This window comes from Petromyzon marinus, unplaced genomic scaffold (genome assembly GCF_048934315.1).
Source record: "Petromyzon marinus isolate PM22_M1 ecotype Great Lakes invasive population unplaced genomic scaffold, UKy_Petmar_22M1.pri1.0 PM_Scaffold_119, whole genome shotgun sequence".
NCBI classification, from domain to species: domain Eukaryota; kingdom Metazoa; phylum Chordata; class Hyperoartia; order Petromyzontiformes; family Petromyzontidae; genus Petromyzon; species Petromyzon marinus.
Genome location: NW_027423079.1, coordinates 183,282 through 203,102, shown reverse-complemented (window position 1 = coordinate 203,102; position 19,821 = coordinate 183,282). Strand labels below are relative to the sequence as shown.

The 19,821-nt window shown below is 57.2% G+C and overlaps 2 protein-coding genes across 2 annotated transcripts in view; both read right to left on the bottom strand.

Moving 5' to 3' along the window:
• The window catches only part of LOC116937859 (tyrosine-protein phosphatase non-receptor type 11-like), a 107,089-nt gene that overhangs the window by 67,167 nt on the left and 20,101 nt on the right, over positions 1–19,821 (bottom strand). Inside the window, exons 2-3 of the mRNA XM_076063432.1 lie at positions 10,847–10,969; positions 5,965–6,162 (exon numbers count right to left, since the gene is read on the bottom strand). Coding sequence (XP_075919547.1) covers positions 5,965–6,162; positions 10,847–10,969 — 321 coding nt within the window. The remainder of the gene's footprint in view (positions 1–5,964; positions 6,163–10,846; positions 10,970–19,821) is intronic.
• On the bottom strand, positions 2,201–5,004 carry LOC142922613 (tyrosine-protein phosphatase non-receptor type 6-like). Its single transcript, XM_076063434.1, has 4 exons — positions 4,654–5,004; positions 3,196–3,242; positions 3,030–3,052; positions 2,201–2,227 (listed from the first exon to the last, which is right to left on the bottom strand). Exons 1-4 carry the CDS (start codon positions 4,932–4,934, stop codon positions 2,201–2,203), a joined length of 378 nt encoding a protein of 125 aa, XP_075919549.1. The 5' UTR covers positions 4,935–5,004.

Here is a 19,821-nt window from a genome sequence, read left to right as displayed (position 1 = left end):
ACACCACCATCATCATCGTCACTTGGCATGTGGCCGTGGTACCACCTGGTGGGTGGGGGTGGTGGGGGGGGGAGTGGGGGGTGGAGGTGGGTGGGGGGGGTGGGTGGGGTGGGTGGGATCAGAATCATTGGAATCATCATCGTCATCACCATCAACATCATCAACATCATCACTTGGCATGTGGCTGTGATACCACCTGGGGGGTGGGAGTGGTGGTGGTGGGGGGGAGTGGTGGGGAGGGTGGGTGGGTGGGGTGGGTGGGATCAGGATAATTGGAATCATCATCGTCATCACCATCACCACCATCATCATCGTCACTTGGCATGTGGCCGTGGTACCACCTGGTGGGTGGGAGTGGTGGTGGTGGTGGTGGGGGGGGAGTGGTGGGGGGAGGGGTGGTGGGTGGGTGGAGGGTGGGGTGGGTGGGATCAGGATCATTGGAATCATCATCGTCGTCACCATCACCACCATCATCATCGTCACGTGGCATGTGGCCGTGGTACCACCTGGTGGGTGGGGGTGGTGGGGGGGGGAGTGGTGGGGGTGGGGTGGGTGGGGTGGGGTGGGTGGGATCAGGATCATTGGAATCATCATCGTCGTCACCATCAACATCATCATCATCGTCACGTGGCATGTGGCCGTGGTACCACCTGGTGGGTGGGAGTGGTGGTGGTGGTGGTGGTGGGGGGGGAGTGGTGGGGGGAGGGAGGGTGGAGGTGGGGTGGGGGTGGGTGGGGTGGGTGGGATCAGGATAATTTGAATCATCATCGTCGTCACCATCATCAACACCACCATCATCATCGTCACTTGGCATGTGGCCGTGCTACCACCTGGTGGGTGGGGGTGGTGGTGGTGGTGGGGGGGGAGTGGTGGGGGGGGAGTGGTGGGTGGGGGTGGTGGGTGGGGTGGGTGGGATCAGAATCATTGGAATCATCATCGTCGTCACCATCAACATCATCATCGTCACTTGGGATGTGGCCGTGGTACCACCTGGTGGGTGGGAGTGGTGGTGGTGGTGGGGGGGGAGGAGTGGTGGGGGGGTGGGTGGGTGGGTGGAGGTGGGTGGGTGGGGTGGGTGGGATCAGGATCATTGGAATCATCATCGTCGTCACCATCACCACCATCATCATCGTCATCGTCACGTGGCATGTGGCCGTGGTACCACCTGGTGGGTGGGTGTGGTGGTGGTGGTGGTGGGGGGGAGTGGTGGGGGGGAGGGAGTGGTGGGGGGGAGGGAGTGGTGGGGGGGAGGGAGTGGTGGGGGGGAGGGTGGGTGGGTGGAGGTGGGGTGAGTGGGATCAGAATCATTGGAATCATCATCGTCATCACCATCACCACCATCAACATCATCACTTGGCATGTGGCTGTGGTACCACCTGGTGGGTGGGAGTGGTGGTGGTGGTGGGGGGGGAGGAGTGGGGGGGAGGGAGGTGGGGGGGGGGGTGGTGGGTGGGGTGGGTGGGATCAGGATCATTGGAATCATCATCGTCGTCACCATCAACATCATCATCGTCACTTGGGATGTGGCCGTGGTACCACCTGGTGGGTGGGAGTGGTGGTGGTGGTGGGGGGGGAGTGGTGGGGGGAGGGTGGGAAGGGTGGGTGGGGGTGGGGTGGGTGGGGTGGGTGGGATCAGAATCATTGGAATCATCATCGTCGTTACCATCATCAACACCACCATCAACATCGTCACTTGGGATGTGGCCGTGGTACCACCTGGTGGGTGGGAGTGGTGGTGGTGGTGGGGGGGAGGTGGGGGGGAGGGTGGGTGGGTGGGTGGAGGTGGGTGGGTGGGGTGGGTGGGATCAGGATCATTGGAATCATCATCGTCATCACCATCAACATCATCATCATCGTCACTTGGCATGTCGCCGTGGTACCACCTGGGGGGTGGGAGTGGTGGTGGTGGTGGGGGGGAGTGGTGGGGGGAGGGGTGGTGGGTGGAGGTGGGGTGGGTGGGATCAGAATCATTGGAATCATCATCGTCATCACCATCACCACCATCATCATCATCACTTGGGATGCGGCTGTGGTACCACCTGGGGTGGGTGGGTGGGTGGAGGTGGGTGGGGTGGGTGGGTGGGGGTGGGGTAGGTGGAGGTGGGTGGGGGGGGTGGGTGGAGGTGGGTGGGTGGGGTGGGTGGGATCAGGATGATTTGAATCATCGTCGTCACCATCATCAACACCACCATCATCATCGTCACTTGGCATGTGGCTGTGATACCACCTGGGGTGGGTGGAGGTGGGTGGGGTGGGTGGGTGGGGGTGGGGTGGAGGTGGGTGGGTGGGGTGGGTGGGATCAGAATCATTTGAATCATCATCATCGTCGTCACCATCATCAACACCACCATCATCATCGTCATCACTTGGCATGTGGCCGTGGTACCACCTGGTGGGTGGGAGTGGTGGTGGTGGTGGGGGGGGGGAGTGGTGGGGGGGAGGGTGGGGAGGGTGGGTGTGGGGTGGGTGGGGTGGGGTGGGTGGGATCAGGATCATTGGAATCATCATCGTCATCACCATCACCACCACCATCATCATCGTCACTTGGCATGTGGCCGTGGTACCACCTGGTGGGTGGGGGTGGTGGTGGTGGGGGGGGAGTGGTGGGGAGGGTGGGTGGGTGGGGTGGGTGGGGTGGGTGGGGTGGGTGGGATCAGGATAATTGGAATCATCATCGTCATCACCATCAACATCATCATCATCGTCACTTGGGATGCGGCTGTGGTACCACCTGGTGGGTGGGAGTGGTGGTGGTGGGGGGGGGGGGGAGTGGTGGGGGGGTGGGTGGGGGGTGGTGGTGGGGGGTGGGGTGGGTGGGATCAGGATAATTGGAATCATCATCGTCATCACCATCAACATCATCATCATCGTCACTTGGCATGTGGCCGTGGTACCACCTGGTGGGTGGGGGTGGTGGGGGGGGAGTGGGGGGTGGAGGTGGGTGGGGGGGTGGGTGGGGTGGGTGGGATCAGAATCATTTGAATCATCATCGTCATCACCATCACCACCATCATCATCATCATCATCACTTGGGATGCGGCTGTGGTACCACCTGGGGGTGGGTGGGTGGAGGTGGGTGGGGTGGGTGGGTGGGGGTGGGGTGGGTGGAGGTGGGTGGGGTGGGTGGGTGGGGTGGAGGTGGGTGGGGGTGTGGGTGGGTGGGATCAGGATCATTGGAATCATCATCGTCGTCACCATCACCACCATCATCATCGTCACTTGGCATGTGGCCGTGGTACCACCTGGGGGTGGGTGGGTGGCGTGGGGTGGGTGGGTGGAGGTGGGTGGAGGTGGGTGGAGGTGGGTGGGTGAGGTGGGTGGGATCAGAATAATTGGAATCATCATCATCACCATCACCACCATCATCATCGTCACTTGGCATGTGGCTGTAGGTGAGTAGTTTGATCTCCACCGTGACCTCTACACCTCCACCGTGACCTCTACACCGTGACCTCTACACCTCCACCGTGACCTCTACACCTTCCCCGTGACCTCTACACCTCCACCGTGACCTCTACACCTCCACCGTGACCTCTACACCTCCACCGTGACCTCTACACCTTCACCGTGACCTCTACACCTCCACCGTGACCTCTACACCTTCCCCGTGACCTCTACACCTCCACCGTGACCTCTACACCTCCACCGTGACCTCTACACCTTCACCGTGACCTCTACTCCTTCACCGTGACCTCTACTCCTCCACCGTGACCTCTACACCTTCACCGTGACCTCTACACCTTCACCGTGACCTCTACACCTCCACCGTGACCTCTACTCCCCCACCGTGACCTCTACTCCTCCACCGTGACCTCTACACCTCCACCGTGACCTCTACACCTCCACCGTGACCTCTACACCTTCACCGTGACCTCTACACCTCCACCGTGACCTCTACACCTCCACCGTGACCTCTACACCTCCACCGTGACCTCTACACCTCCACCGTGACCTCTACACCTCCACCGTGACCTCTACACCTCCACCGTGACCTCTACACCTCTACCGTGACCTCTACACCTCCACCGTGACCTCTACACCTCCACCGTGACCTCTACACCTCCACCGTGACCTCTACTCCTTCACCGTGACCTCTACACCTCCACCGTGACCTCTACACCTCCACCGTGACCTCTACACCTCCACCGTGACCTCTACGCCTCCGCCGTGACCTCTACTCCACCGTGACCTCTACACCTCCACCGTGACCTCTACACCTCCACCGTGACCTCTACACCTCCACCGTGACCTCTACACCTCCACCATGACCTCTACACCTCCACCATGACCTCTACACCTCCACCATGACCTCTACACCACCGTGACCTCTAGACCTCCACCGTGACCTCTACTCCACCGTGACCTCTACACCTCCACCGTGACCTCTACACCTCCACCGTGACCTCTACACCTTCACCGTGACCTCTACTCCTCCACCGTGACCTCTACACCTCCACCGTGACCTCTACACCTCTACGGTGACCTCTACACCTTCACCGTGACCTCTACTCCTCCACCGTGACCTCTACTCCTCCACCGTGACCTCTACACCTTCCCCGTGACCTTTACCTCCTGCGCCGTGACCTCTACACCTCCACCGTGACCTCTACACCTTCCCCGTGACCTCTAACTCCTGCCCCGTGACCTCCTGACCTCTCAGACGTGGGGTCAGCGCTGTTGAGGGGCTGCACGAGGGCGATGACGTCACCACTCCGCTCCCTCAGCTGCCCGCTGTGCTGGGTGTGGTACTCCACCGTGACCTCTAACTCCTGCCCCGTGACCTCTAACTCCTGCCCCGTGACCTCTACACCTCCGCCGTGACCTCCTGACCTCTCAGACGTGGGGTCAGCGCTGTTGAGGGGCTGCACGAGGGCGATGACGTCACCACTCCGCTCCCTCAGCTGCCCGCTGTGCTGGGTGTGGTACTCCACCATGACCTCTACTCCTCCGCCGTGACCTCTAACTCCTGCCCCGTGACCTCTACACCTCCGCCGTGACCTCCTGACCTCTCAGACGTGGGGTCAGCGCTGTTGAGGGGCTGCACGAGGGCGATGACGTCACCACTCCGCTCCCTCAGCTGCCCGCTGTGCTGGGTGTGGTACTCCACCGTGACCTCTAACTCCTGCCCCGTGACCTCTAACTCCTGCCCCGTGACCTCTACACCTCCGCCGTGACCTCCTGACCTCTCAGACGTGGGGTCAGCGCTGTTGAGGGGCTGCACGAGGGCGATGACGTCACCACTCCGCTCCCTCAGCTGCCCGCTGTGCTGGGTGTGGTACTCCACCGTGACCTCTACTCCTCCGCCGTGACCTCTAACTCCTGCCCCGTGACCTCCTGACCTCTCAGACGTGGGGTCAGCGCTGTTGAGGGGCTGCACGAGGGCGATGACGTCACCACTCCGCTCCCTCAGCTGCCCGCTGTGCTGGGTGTGGTACTCCACCGTGACCTCTAACTCCTGCCCCGTGACCTCTACACCTCCGCCGTGACCTCCTGACCTCTCAGACGTGGGGTCAGCGCTGTTGAGGGGCTGCACGAGGGCGATGACGTCACCACTCCGCTCCCTCAGCTGCCCGCTGTGCTGGGTGTGGTACTCCACCGTGACCTCTAACTCCTGCCCCGTGACCTCTACACCTCCGCCGTGACCTCCTGACCTCTCAGACGTGGGGTCAGCGCTGTTGAGGGGCTGCACGAGGGCGATGACGTCACCACTCCGCTCCCTCAGCTGCCCGCTGTGCTGGGTGTGGTACTCCACCGTGACCTCTACTCCTCCGCCGTGACCTCTAACTCCTGCCCCGTGACCTCCTGACCTCTCAGACGTGGGGTCAGCGCTGTTGAGGGGCTGCACGAGGGCGATGACGTCACCACTCCGCTCCCTCAGCTGCCCGCTGTGCTGGGTGTGGTACTCCACCGTGACCTCTAACTCCTGCCCCGTGACCTCTAACTCCTGCCCCGTGACCTCCTGACCTCTCAGACGTGGGGTCAGCGCTGTTGAGGGGCTGCACGAGGGCGATGACGTCACCACTCCGCTCCCTCAGCTGCCCGCTGTGCTGGGTGTGGTACTCCACCAGCTCAGCGAGCGTCGCGAACTTCTCACCCCCGTAGAGGTCGTAGTAGTCCCCCGTGTTCTGGATCTTCACGTGGGTCACCACGCCACCCGCTCGTCTGGGGGTGGGGGGGTGGTGGTGGTGGTGGGGGGGGGTGGGGGGGGGTGGGGGTGGGGGTGGGGGGGGGGGTGAGTGGGGGGGTGAGTGGGGGTGTGTGGGGGGGTGGTGGTGTGGTGGTGGTGTGTGGGTGTGTGGTGGTGTGGTGGTGGTGTGGGTGGTGGTGGTGTGTGGGTGGGATATGTGTGGGGAGTGCGTGTGGGTGTGTGAGTAGGGGTGGTGTGTGAGTGGGGGTGGTGGTGGTGGTGGTGGTGTGGGTGGGGGTGTGTGGGTGGTGTGTGAGTAGGGGTGGTGTGTGGGTGGTGGGTGGTGTGTGGGTTGTGGTGTGTGGGTGGTGTGTGGGTGGTGGTGGTGGTGGTGGTGTGTGGGTGGTGGGTGGTGTGTGGGTTGTGGTGGAGTGGGGGGGTGAGTGGTGGTGGTGTGTGGGGGTGTGTGGGTGTGGATGTGTGTGGGTGTGGTGTGTGGGGAGTGCGTGGGTGTGGTGGTGGTGTGTGGTGGAGTGGGGGGGTGGTGGTGCGGGTGGTGGTGGTGTGTGGGTGGTGGTGGTGGTGGTGGTGTGGGTGGTGTGTGGGTTGTGGTGGTGTGGGTGGTGGTGGTGTGTGGGGTGTGTGGGTGGTGTGTGAGTGGGGGTGGTGGTGGTGGTGGTGGTGGTGTGGGTGGGGGTGTGTGGGTGGTGTGTGGGTTGTGGTGGTGTGGGTGTGGGGTGTTTGGGTGTGAGTGGCGGTGTGTGGGTGGTGTGTGGGTGTGTGAGTGGTGGTGGTGTGGGTGGGGTGTGTGGGGGTGTGTGTGTGTGGGTGTGTGAGTGGTGGTGGTGTGGGTGTGGGGTGTTTGGGTGTGAGTGGCGGTGTGTGGGTGGTGTGTGGGTGTGTGAGTGGTGGTGGTGTGGGTGGGGTGTGTGGGGGTGTGTGTGTGTGGGTGTGTGAGTGGTGGTGGTGTGGGTGTGGGGTGTTTGGGTGTGAGTGGGGGTGTGTGTGTGGGTGGTGGTGGTGTGTGAGTGGGGGTGGTGGTGGTGGGGGGGGGTGGGGGGGGGTGGGGGGGTGGGTGTGGGTGGTGGTTGTGTTGGTGTGTGGGTGGTGTTGTGTGTGGGTGGTGTGTGAGTGGTGTGTGGGTGGTGGTGTGTGGGTGGTGTGTGGTGGTGGTGGTGTGTGGTGGAGTGGGGGGGTGAGTGGTGGTGGTGTGGGTAGTGTGTGTGTGTGTGTGGGTGTGTGTGGGGTGTGTGAGTGGGGGTGTGGGAGTGGTGGTGGTGTGTGGGTGTGGGGGTGTGTGTGAGTGGTGTGTGGGTGTGGTGTGGGTGGTGGTGTGTGAGTGGTGGTGGTGTGTGGGTGGTGTGTGGGTGTTTGGTGGGTGGTGGTGTGTGGTGTGTGTGAGTGGGGGTGGTGTGTGGGTGGTGGTGGTGTGTGAGTGGGGGTGGTGGTGGTGTGTGTGGTGTGGGTGGTGGTGTGGGTGGTGGTTGTGTTGGTGTGTGGGGAGTGCATGTGGGTGGTGGTGGTGGTGTGTGGGTGGTGGTGTGTGGGTGTGGGGTGAGTGGGGGTGTGTGGGTGGTGTGGGTGGTGTGGGTGGTGGTGGTGGTGTGGGTGGTGTGGGTGGTGGTGGTGGTGTGGTGGTGTGGGTGGTGGTGGTGGTGGTGTGGGTGGTGTGGGTGGTGGTGGTGGTGTGGGTGGGTGGTGGTGGTCGTGGTGGTGTGTGGGTGGTGTGGGTGGTGGTGGTGGTGTGGGTGGTGTGGGTGGTGGTGGTGGTGGTGTGGGTGGTGTGGGTGGTGGTGGTGGTGTGGGTGGGTGGTGGTGGTCGTGGTGGTGTGTGGGTGGTGTGTGGGTGGTGGTGGTGTGGGTGTGGGGTGTTTGGGTGTGAGTGGCGGTGTGTGGGTGTGGGTGTGTGGGTGGTGGTGTGGGTGGGGTGTATGGGTGTATGGGTGTGTGGTGGGTGTGTGTGGGGTGTGTGAGTGGGGGTGTGTGGGTGTGGGGTGTTTGGGTGTGTGTGGGGTGTGTGAGTGGGGGTGTGTGGGTGTGGGGTGTTTGGGTGTGTGTGGGGTGTGTGAGTGGGGGTGTGTGGGTGTGGGGTGTTTGGGTGTGAGTGGGGGTGTGTGAGTGGTGTGTGGGTGGTGGTGGTGTGGGTGGTGTGTGGGTGGGATATGTGTGGGGAGTGCGTGTGGGTGTGTGAGTAGGGGTGGTGTGTGGGTGGTGGGTGGTGTGTGGGTTGTGGTGTGTGGGTTGTGGTGTGTGGGTGTGGGGGTGGTGTGTGGGTGGTGGTGGTGGTGGTGGTGTGTGGGTGGTGGGTGGTGTGTGGGTGGTGGTGTGTGGGTGGTGGTGTGTGGGTGTGGGGGTGGTGTGTGGGTGGTGGTGGTGGTGGTGGTGTGTGGGTGGTGGGTGGTGTGTGGGTGGTGGTGGTGGTGGTGGTGTGTGGGTGGTGGGTGGTGTGTGGGTTGTGGTGTGTGGGTGGTGGTGTGTGGGTGTGTGGGTGGTGTGTGGGTGGTGGTGGTGGTGGTGGTGGTGTGTGGGTGGTGGGTGGTGTGTGGGTTGTGGTGTGTGGGTGGTGGTGGTGGTGTGGGTAGTGTGTGTGTGTGTGGGGTGTGTGTGGGTGGTGTTTGGGTGTGGGGTGTGTGGGTGTGGGTGGTGTGTGGGTTGTGGTGGTGTGGGTGTGGGGTGTTTGGGTGTGAGTGGGGGTGTGTGAGTGGTGTGTGTGTGGTGGGTGTGTGTGGGGTGTGTGAGTGTGGGTGTATGTGTGTGGGTGTATGTGTGTGGGTGTGGGGTGTGTGGGTGTGGGGTGTGCGGGTGTGAGTGGGGGTGTGTGAGTGGTGTGGGAGTGTGTAAGTGGTGTGTGTGTGTGTGTGGTGGGTGTGTGTGGGTGGGTGGTGGTGGTGGTGGTGTGGGTGGGGTGTTTGGGTGTGGGTGTGTGAGTGGGGGTGTGTGGGTGGTTTGTGTGTGAATGGGGGTGTGTGCGTGTGTGTGAGTGGGTGTGTGTGAGTGGGTAGTGTGTGTGTGTGAATGGGGGTGTGTGTGTGTGGGGAGTGCGTGTGGGGGTGTGTGAGTGGGGGGTGTGTGAGTGGGGTGTGTGGGTGTGGAAAGTGTGTGAATGGGAGTATGTTTGTGTGTGTGGGTGGTGGTGGTGGTGTGAATGTGGGTGTGTGTGTGTGGAGTGTGTGTGTGTGTGTGGGGGTCCACGTTTCACAAGCGTAGAGAAGGGAGGGAATGACCGTGGCCGAGAAGACCTGAAGCTTAGTGCGGAGCGACAGACCAGGTAGCTTCCACACAGCGTTACGCAACCGATGAAAAGATATTGCCGCTCGACTGATTCGGAGTGAGACCTCTGCTGTTAAACTGGAGCCAGTCATAAGCACACTGCCCAGGTATGGGAAACTCTCCACTCTCTCCACAACTGCCCCATCACCGATTGGGAGTTGTGGGGGTGGAGTGTCCGATGGTACAAAATACCCAGGCAGGTGCTGAATTTTGGTGGGGCTGATGGTAAGGCCCCATCTCTTAGTGGCACGCTCCAGTCTCAGCAGCAGCGTCTCCAACTCCTCCTCTGAATGTAGCAGCTATTACCAAATCATCGGCATACATAACGTGGTTGAACAATAGGGAGCCATCCCTTGACCGCACCCGGGCATCGGACAGACACACACACACAGATATACAGACACACACACAGACACACACACAAACACATACACAGTAACACACAGATACACACACACACACAGACACACAGACACACACACAGAGACACACAGTCACACAGACACAGTCACACACACACACACAGACACACACAGTCACACACAGTCACAGTCACACACACACAGTCACACACAGTCACACACACACACAGACACACACAGACACACACACACAGAAACACACACACACAGACACACACAGTCACACACAGTCACACACACAGACACAGTCACACACACACACAGTCACACACAGTCACACACACACACAGACACACACACAGAAACACACACACAGTCACAGTCACACACAGTCACACACAGTCACACACAGACACACACAGACACACACACAGTCACAGTCACACACAGTCACACACACACACAGACACAGTCACACACACACAGTCACACAGTCACAGTCACACACACACAGACACCAACACACAGTGACACACAAAGTGACACACACACATACACACACAGTCACACACACACACACACATACACACAGTCACACACACAGTCACACACAGTCACACACACAGTCACACACACACAGTGACACACAATCACACACACAGTCACACACACAGTGACACACACAGTCACACACACAGTCATACACAGTCACACACAGTCACACACACAGTCACACACACACAGTCACACACAGTCACACAGTCACACACAGTCACAGACAGTCTCACACACACACACAGACACACACAGTCACACACACACAGTCACACACACACAGTCACACACACACACAGACAGTCACACACACACAGTCACACACAGTCACACACAGTCACACACAGTCACACACACACAGTCACACACAGTCACACACACACAGTCACACACACACAGACAGTCACACACACACACACACAGTCACACACACACAGACAGTCACACACACACAGTCACACACAGTCACACACAGTCACACACACACAGTCACACACAGTCACACACAGTCACACACAGCGGCATGGTGTACCTGACTGAGAGAGTGAAGTCCCCAGGATTACTGAGGCTCGGTCTCGCCAGGAAACTTCCATTCACTCCGTGCAGCAGCAACAGCTGCTCAGCTGCCTTGCCCGAAATGTTGGGGTGGAACCACCTATCAGTGGAGAGAGCACACAGACACACGCGTCAACAACAACAACACCAACAACAGCCATCACAACAACAACAACAACAGCCATCACAACAACAACAACATTCTACTGCAGCAGCTGCCTTGCCCGAAACGTTGGGGTGGAACCACGTAGCAGTGGAGAGAGCACTCGCTCACCCACTCATTCATTCACTCATTCACTCGCTCACCCACTCATTCATTAACTCATTCACTCATTCATTCACTCGCTCACCCACTCATTCATTAGCTCTTTCACTCACTCATTCACCCACTCATTCACTCACTCACCCACTCATTTATTCATTCACTCACTCATTCACTCATTCATTCACCCATTCACTCACTCATTCATTCCCTCACTCACTCACTTACTCACCCACTCATTAATTCACTCATTCACTCACTCATTAATTCACTCACTCATTCACCCACCCATTCACTCACGCATTCACTTACTCACCCACTCATTAATTCACTCATTCATTCACTCACTCATTCACTCACTCATTCACTCACTCATTCATTCACTCACTCACTCATTCACTCACTCACCCATTCACCCATTAACTCATTCACTCACTCACCCACTCATTCATTCACTCACCCAATGATTCACTCACTCATTCATTCACTCACCCACTCATTAATTCACTCACCCAATCACTCACCCTTTCACTTACTCACCCGCCCACCAACTCACCCACCCACTCACCACTACACTTCAAACACACACACACAGACACACACACATACACAGACACATACACATACAAACACATACAGACACATACACACAGATACATACACACAGATACATACACACAGATACATACACACAGACACACACAGACACAACAACAACAACCGCCATTCGCCACTAAGTGGCGGTGACGTCACCACGACGCTTGTGCCAGGCCATGTGCACCTTGAGGCCACGTGAAGTGTCGAACGCCCGCTGGCAGGAGGTCACGGGGCAGACCCAGGTGCCACGGGTCGACTGAGATGACTGAGATGACTGGCTGATGCAACACCTGTGCCCCCTACTGTGCCAACTTCCTGTGCTTTAGCCGCCCAGCACTACGCTCGTTGTTGTGAGCGTCGCTCCTCCGCCCTCCGTTGTTGTTGGAGGGCGACTACCTCCAACTGCCCAGTAGCATCCTTCACGAGCCTCCTCCACAGAGGCCGATCTTGACACCGCTGGTACCAGTCATCGGCAAGTCCACTCAGCTCCACGTCCTCCTGTACCACGTCACTCCATCTCTTCTCTAGCCCGTGCCGCGCCCGTTTAGCCCCCTCGATCCTCGATCCAGCCGAACAAAAGCTGTTTGGGCATGCGGTGGCTGGGCATGTGGGCTACATGACCCAGCCATCGCAGCCTTGCCCGCCGGAGGAGCTCACCGATGGGACCTTGCCCAGATCTTTCAAGGATTTGTGAGCTCATCACACAATCCAGCTTGGTTAAACCCAGGATGGATCGTAGGCAGGCTAGCCTAAATGTTTCTAACCGGTCAAAGATGTTCCATTAAGGGGGTCCACGTTTCGCAAGCGTAGAGAAGGGAGGGAATGACCGTGGCCGAGAAGACCTGAAGCTTAGTGCGGAGCGACAGACCAGGTAGCTTCCACACAGCGTTACGCAACCGATGAAAAGATATTGCCGCTCGACTGATTTGGAGTGAGACCTCTGCTGTTAACTGGAGCCAGTCATAAGCACAATGCCCAGGTATGGGAAACTCTCCACTCTCTCCACAACTGCCCCATCACCGATTGGGAGTTGTGGGGGTGGAGTGTCCGATGGCACAAAATACCCAGGCAGGTGCTTAGTTTTGGTGGGGCTGATGGTAAGGCCCCATCTCTTAGTGGCACGCTCCAGTCTCAGCAGCAGCGTCTCCAATTCCTCCTCTGAATGAGCAGCTATTACCACATCATCGGCATACACAACGTGGTTGAGCAATAGGGAACCATCCCTTGACCGCACCCGGGCATCGATCAGCCTCCCATTATATCTGTACCAAATGGAGATTCCCCCGGTACAGCTATTGAATGCTTCACGAACTACGTGGTCAAAATAGATGTTAAATAATGTGGGAGCCAGAGGACATCCCTGTCGCACCCCAAGGCGTACAGGGAATGGCTCTGACTCCCGGCCACGTAGTTTTACCCGCGCCCGCTCACCATCATGAAGGTCCTTAATGATCGTGAGCAGGGGGTCAGGGACCCCAAAAGCACGAAGAACAACCCAGAGCCCAGGTCGACTGATGGTATCGTAGTGTTCATGAAGACGAATAAACTTCTTAGGAGGCACACTCTGTCTATTGCAATTCCTTTCTTACAAAGTCCTCAACACACAAAGGGGTATACGGTCCCCTCACCCGATACCCTAAGGAGGTACAGCCTCCAGACTCAGCGAGACCTACAAACAGGTCTCCTTGATACCTAAGGAGGTACCGCCTCCAGACTTAGTGGGACTTACACGTCCACCGCTATCCTAAGGCGGTACAGACTCCTATCTTGGCGGGACTTACACGTCCACCAATACCCTAGCCTAAGGAGGTACAGACTCCTATCTTGGTGGGACTTACACGTCCACCGCTATCCTAGCCTAAGGAGGTACAGACTCCTATCTTGGTGGGACTAATACGTCTACCGCTACCCTAGCCTAGGGAGGTACAGACTCCTATCTTGGTGGGACTAATACGTCTACCGCTACCCTAGCCTAAGGAGGTACAGCCTCCTATCCTGGTGCGACTTACACGTCTACTGCTATCCTAGCCTAAGGAGGTACAGACTCCTATCTTGGTGGGACTTACACGTCCACCGCTATCCTAGCCTAAGGAGGTACAGCCTCCTATCTTGGTGGGACTTACACGTCTACCGCTACCCTAGCCTAAGGAGGTACAACCTCCTATCTTGACGGGACTTACACGTCTACCGCTACCCTAGCCTACGGAGGTACAGACTCCTATCTTGGTGCAACTTACACGTCCACCACTACCCTATCCTAAGGCGGTACAGACTCCTATCTTGGTAGGACTTACACGTCCACTGCTACCCTAGCCTAAGGAGGTACAGACTCCTATCTTGGTGGGACTTACTCACACGTCTACCGCTACCCTAGCCTAAGGAGGTACAGCCTCCTATCTTGGTGGGACTTACACGTCCACCAATACCCTAAACTAAGGAGGTACAGCCTCCTATCTTGGTGGGACTTACACGTCCACCGCTACCCTAGCCTAAGGAGGTACAGACTCCTATCTTGGTGGGACTTACACGTCCACCGCTATCCTAGCCTAAGGAGGTACAGACTCCTATCTTGGTGGGACTTACACGTCCACCGCTACCCTAGCCTTAGGAGGCACAGACTCCTATCTTGGTGGGACTTACACGTCCACCGCTACCCTAGCCTAAGGAGGTACAGTCTCCTATCTTGGTGGTACTTACACGTCTACCGCTACCCTACCCTAAGGAGGTACAGACTCCTATCTTGGTGGGACTTACACATCCACCGCTACCCTAGCCTAAGGAGGTACAGACTCCTATCTTGGTGGTACTTACACGTCCACCGCTGGCCTAAGGAGGTACAGACTCCTATCTTAGCGGGACTTACTCACACGTCTACCGCTACCCTAGCCTAAGGAGGTACAGACTCCTATCTTGGTGGGACTTACACGTCTACCGCTACCCTAGCCTAAGGAGGTACAGACTCCTATCTTGGTGGGACTTACACGTCCACGGCTACCCTAGCCTAAGGAGGTACAGACTCCTATCTTGGTGGGACTTACACATCCACCGCTATCCTAGCCTAAGGAGGTACAGACTCCTATCTTGGCGGGACTTACACGTCTACCGCTATCCTACCCTCAGGAGGTACAGACTCCTATCTTGGTGGGACTTACACAACAACCACTACCCTAGCCTAAGGAGGTACAGAATCCTATCTTGGCGGGACTTACACGTCCACTGCTACCCTAGCCTAAGGAGGTACAGACTCCTATCTTGGTGGGACTTACACGTCTACCGCTAGCCTAAAGAGGAACAGACTCCTATCTTGGTGAGACTTACACATCTACCGCTACCCTAGCCTAAGGAGGAACAGACTCCTATCTTGGTGAGACTTACACATCTACCGCTATCCTAGCCTAAGGAGGTACAGCCTCCTGTCCTGGTGGGATTTACACGTCTACTGCTACCCTAGCCTAAGGAGGTACAGCCTCCTATCTTGGTAGGACTTACACGTCTACCGATACCCTAGCCTAAGGAGGTAAAGCCTCCTATCTTGGTGCGACTTACACGTCTACCGCTACCCTAGCCTAAGGAGGTACCAGCCTCCTATCTTGGTGCGACTTACACGTCTACCTCTACCCTAGCCTAAGGAGGTACAACCTCCTATCTTGGTAGGACTTACACGTCTACCGATACCCTAGCCTAAGGAGGTACAGAATCCTATCTTGGTAGGACTTACACGTCCACCGATACCCTAGCCTAAGGAGGTACAGACTCCTATCTTGGTGGGACTTACACGTCTACCGCTATCCCAGCCTAAGGAGGTACGGTCTCCTATCTTGGCGGGACTTACTCACACGTCTACCGCTATCCCAGCCTAAGGAGGTACAGACTCCTATCTTGACGGGACTTACACATCTACCGCTACCCTAGCCTAAGGAGGTACAGACTCCTATCTTGGTGGGACTTACACGTCCACCAATACCCTAAACTAAGGAGGTACAGACTCCTATCTTGACAGGACTTACACGTCCACCGCTACCCTAGCCTAAGGAGGTACAGTCTCCTATCTTGGTGGGACTTATACGTCCACCGCTGACACAAACTAAGGAGGTACAGACTCCTATCTTGGTGCGACTTACACCTCCACCGCTACCCTACCCTAAGGAGGTACAGCCTCCTATCTTGACGGGACTTACACGTCCACCGCTACCCTAGCCTAAGGAGGTACAGACTCCTATCCTGGTGGGACTTACACGTCTACCGCTATCCCAGCCTAAGGAGGTACAGACTCCTATCTTGGTGGGACTTACACGTCCACCGCTACCCTAGCCTAAGGAGGTACAGACTCCTATCTTGGTGCGACTTACACGTCCACCGCTACCCTAGCCTAAGGAGGTACAGACTCCTATCTTGACGGGACTTACACGTCCACCGCTATCCTAGCCTAAGTAGGTACCAGCCTCGTATCTTGGTGCGACTTACACGTCCACCACTATCCTACCCTAAGGAGGTACAGACTCCTATCTTGGTGGGACTTACACGTCCACCGCTACCCTAGCCTAAGGAGGTACAGACTCCTATCTTGGTGCGACTTACACGTCTACCGTTACCCTAGCTTAAGGAGGTACAGACTCCTATCTTGGTGGGACTTACACGTCTACCGCTACCCTAGCCTAAGGAGGTACAGTCTCCTGTCTTGGTGGGACTTACTCACACGTCCACCGCTACCCTAGCCTAAGGAGGTACAGCCTCCTATCTTGGTGGGACTTACACGTCCACCGCTACCCTAGCCTAAGGAGGTACAGACTCCTATCTTGGTGCGACTTACACGTCCACCGCTACCCTACCCTAAGGAGGTACAGACTCCTATCTTGACGGGACTTACACGTCCACCGCTACCCTAGCCTAAGGAGGTACAGACTCCTATCTTGGTGGTACTTACACGTCCACCGCTACCCTAGCCTAAGGAGATACAGACTCCTATCTTGGTGGGACTTACACGTCCACCGCTACCCTAACCTAAGGAGGTACAGACTCCTATCTTGACGGGACTTACACGTCCACCGCTACCCTAACCTAAGGAGATACAGACTCCTATCTTGGTGGGACTTACACGTCCACCGCTACCCTAGCCTAAGGAGGTACAGCCTCCTATCTTGGTGGGACTTACACGTCCACCGCTACCCTACCCTAAGGAGGAACAGACTCCTATCTTGGTGGGACTTACACGTCCACCGCTATCCTACCCTAAGGAGGTACAGACTCCTATCTTGGCGGGACTTACACGTCCACCGCTACCCTAGCCTAAGGAGGTACAGACTCCTATCTTGGCGGGACTTACACGTCTACCGATACCCTAGCCTAAGGAGGTACAGCCTCCTATCTTGGTGGGACTTACACCTCCACCGCTGGCCTAAGGAGGTACAGACTCCTATCTTGGTAGGACTTACACGTCCACCGCTATCCTAGCCTAAGGAGGTACAGACTCCTATCTTGGTGCGACTTACACGTCCACCGATACCCTAGCCTAAGGAGGTACAGTCTCCTATCTTGGTGGGACTTACACGTCCACCGCTACCCTAGCCTAAGGAGGTACAGACTCCTATCTTGGCGGGACTTACACATTCACCGCTAGCTTAAGGAGGAACAGACTCCTATCTTGGTGCGACTTACACGTCTACCGCTACCCTAGCCTAAGGAGGTACAGACTCCTATCTTGGTAGGACTTACACGTCCACCGCTACCCTAGCCTAAGGAGGTACAGACTCCTATCTTGGTGGGACTTACACGTCTACTGCTACCCTAGCCTAAGGAGGAACAGCCTCCCGACTTAGCGGGACTTACTCACACGTCTACCGCTATCCCAGAGTCCTCCGGCTGGGACCTAGTGTTAGGCTATCTGACCCACCGCTGGCCCGGCGGGTCTTGACCGCTGGACGCGCCGAGCCTTAGCCCTGAGAAGGGCCGGAAGGCCGGGTCCAGGGTCCTGGCTTCGGTCTTACGGCCCGGGCTTCGTGTCTTCGTGTAGGGAGAGAACTCCCCGTGCTCTGCGTGCTCACCACTTTCTTATACTCGTTCGTGGCCGGGCGCGACCAATCACGCATTCACACGTGTCACTGCCTGATTGGTTCTCCCCAAAACCGTGGCTACGCTCCACTTCACCTCGTCTGACCCCAACCGTTCCGCACGCAGAGAGGTGACGCTGCACTGCCCCACTTTGATACCTGGTGGCCATGGCAGGTTACCGTACAGCGAGTGGTTAACACCCCTACAATTATCTTCTTTCGTTCTTTCGGTAAAGTCACCACCACGTAGAACGAGAACAAAATGATAAATTGATAAAATAAAATAACACGATAATATTCTCACGACGTTGCGGCCACGACACAAGCGGCCTTCATCAGTCTCGTCCCTTCACCTGATGAAGGCCGCTTGTGTTGTGGCCGAAACGTCGTGAGAATATTATCGTGTTATTTTATTTTGTCAATTTATTATTTTGTTCTGATTCTACGTGACTTTACCGAAAGAACCAAAGAAGATGAATCATTGCAGTCACGAAAGCTTTAAATCGAAACCTCTACAGTATCATAGGCCTTGACCGGGTCAATAAAGCGGAGATGTAGGTCTTGTTGGAATTCCCTACACCTCTGCTGTAGCAGACGGACGGAAAATATGGCATCTGTGCAGGACCGCCCTTTCCTGAAACCGCATTGGGGCTCCGCAAGCCTCTCCTCAGCGTGCCTGGCAAGGCGATGTTGAATAATCCTTGCCAGGACCTTTCCCGGCACACTGAGGAGTGAGATGCCCCTGTAGTTGTTACAGTCTGTGCGGTCCCCCTTCTTAAAGAGGGGGACCACCAGGGCATCCTTCCAATCCTGCGGAACCCGTCCACCGGCCCAGACCGTTGTTATGATGTCATATAGGGCAGTCTGTGCACAAACGCCACCCTCCCTCAGCATTTCGCTTGGAAGATCATCTCTGCCCGCTGCCTTTCCTGGTCTCAGACTCCGGATCGCCTTCAGCACTTCCTCAGCAGATGGCACCTCAGCCAGCCACTCACATGGGGTGACTTCTTCCAATATTTGAGGCACCGCAGCCTCAGCAGGGTCATCCTCACTTTGTGCCACGATGTTTTCCTGGCTGAAGGATTTTCCCTCCCCCAGGACCTCACAGAAATGCTCAGCAAATCTGCAAACCTGTTCCTGGGGGTCGGAGATTGGATCACCGTTTTTTCCCCTAATGATGGTAATAGGTGTGGCGCTGCAGGTTACTTTTTTGATGGAGTTAAATAGAGATTTGTGATCGCGGGCCACTGAGGCAGACTCCATCTCCTCAGCAACCCGCGACCACCACCCATCCTTGCAGCGCCTCACGGCTCTCCGAACCTCCGAGCGAAGGCTGCGGTAAGCCTCCTCATTCTCTGACGTGGGATTCTGTAGCCGATGACAGTGGGCCTGTCGCTTTTTCTCAGCCAGCTTGAACACCTCCTCTGTCAGCCAGGGTCTCTGGGGAGGTCTGGACCGCGTACCCAAAGCAGCCATTGCAGCTGCATGAGTCACAGTCCTAAACCTCGCCCATTTACCCTCGACATCAGGAGGAGTGGGGGACGATGCCAACCCCAGCCGCAAGCGATGATGAAATTCTCGCTTGCAACTTTCATCAGCTAACTGAGGCCATGCCACCTTAGGTTGGAATGGGGTCCTGGGTGTACACCCACCACCGGAGTGGAAGAATGGCAGGCGCATCTTACAAATGACTAATCGATGGTCAGAGGGCAGATCAGCTCCACCGTAGGTCCTGGTGTCAAGGACATGGGCTCGCATCCGCTGGTCCGTCACTATGTAGTCCAGCAGATGTTCTTGCTTGGACCCGGCATGCATCCATGATGTTGTGTGGATGTGCCGATGCCGGAACAGCGTGTTGGTAATTACAAGCCCATGGGCTGCACAAAAATTTAGCAGCCTCCTACCATTGTTATTGAGCTGATCTGGTCCATGCCCTCCAATCACCCCAGACCAGGTGCCAGCATCATGACCAACTCGGGCATTGAAGTCACCCAACAAGATGACTCTATCCCGAGGGGCCACTTAAGCCAGCACCTGTGACAGGAA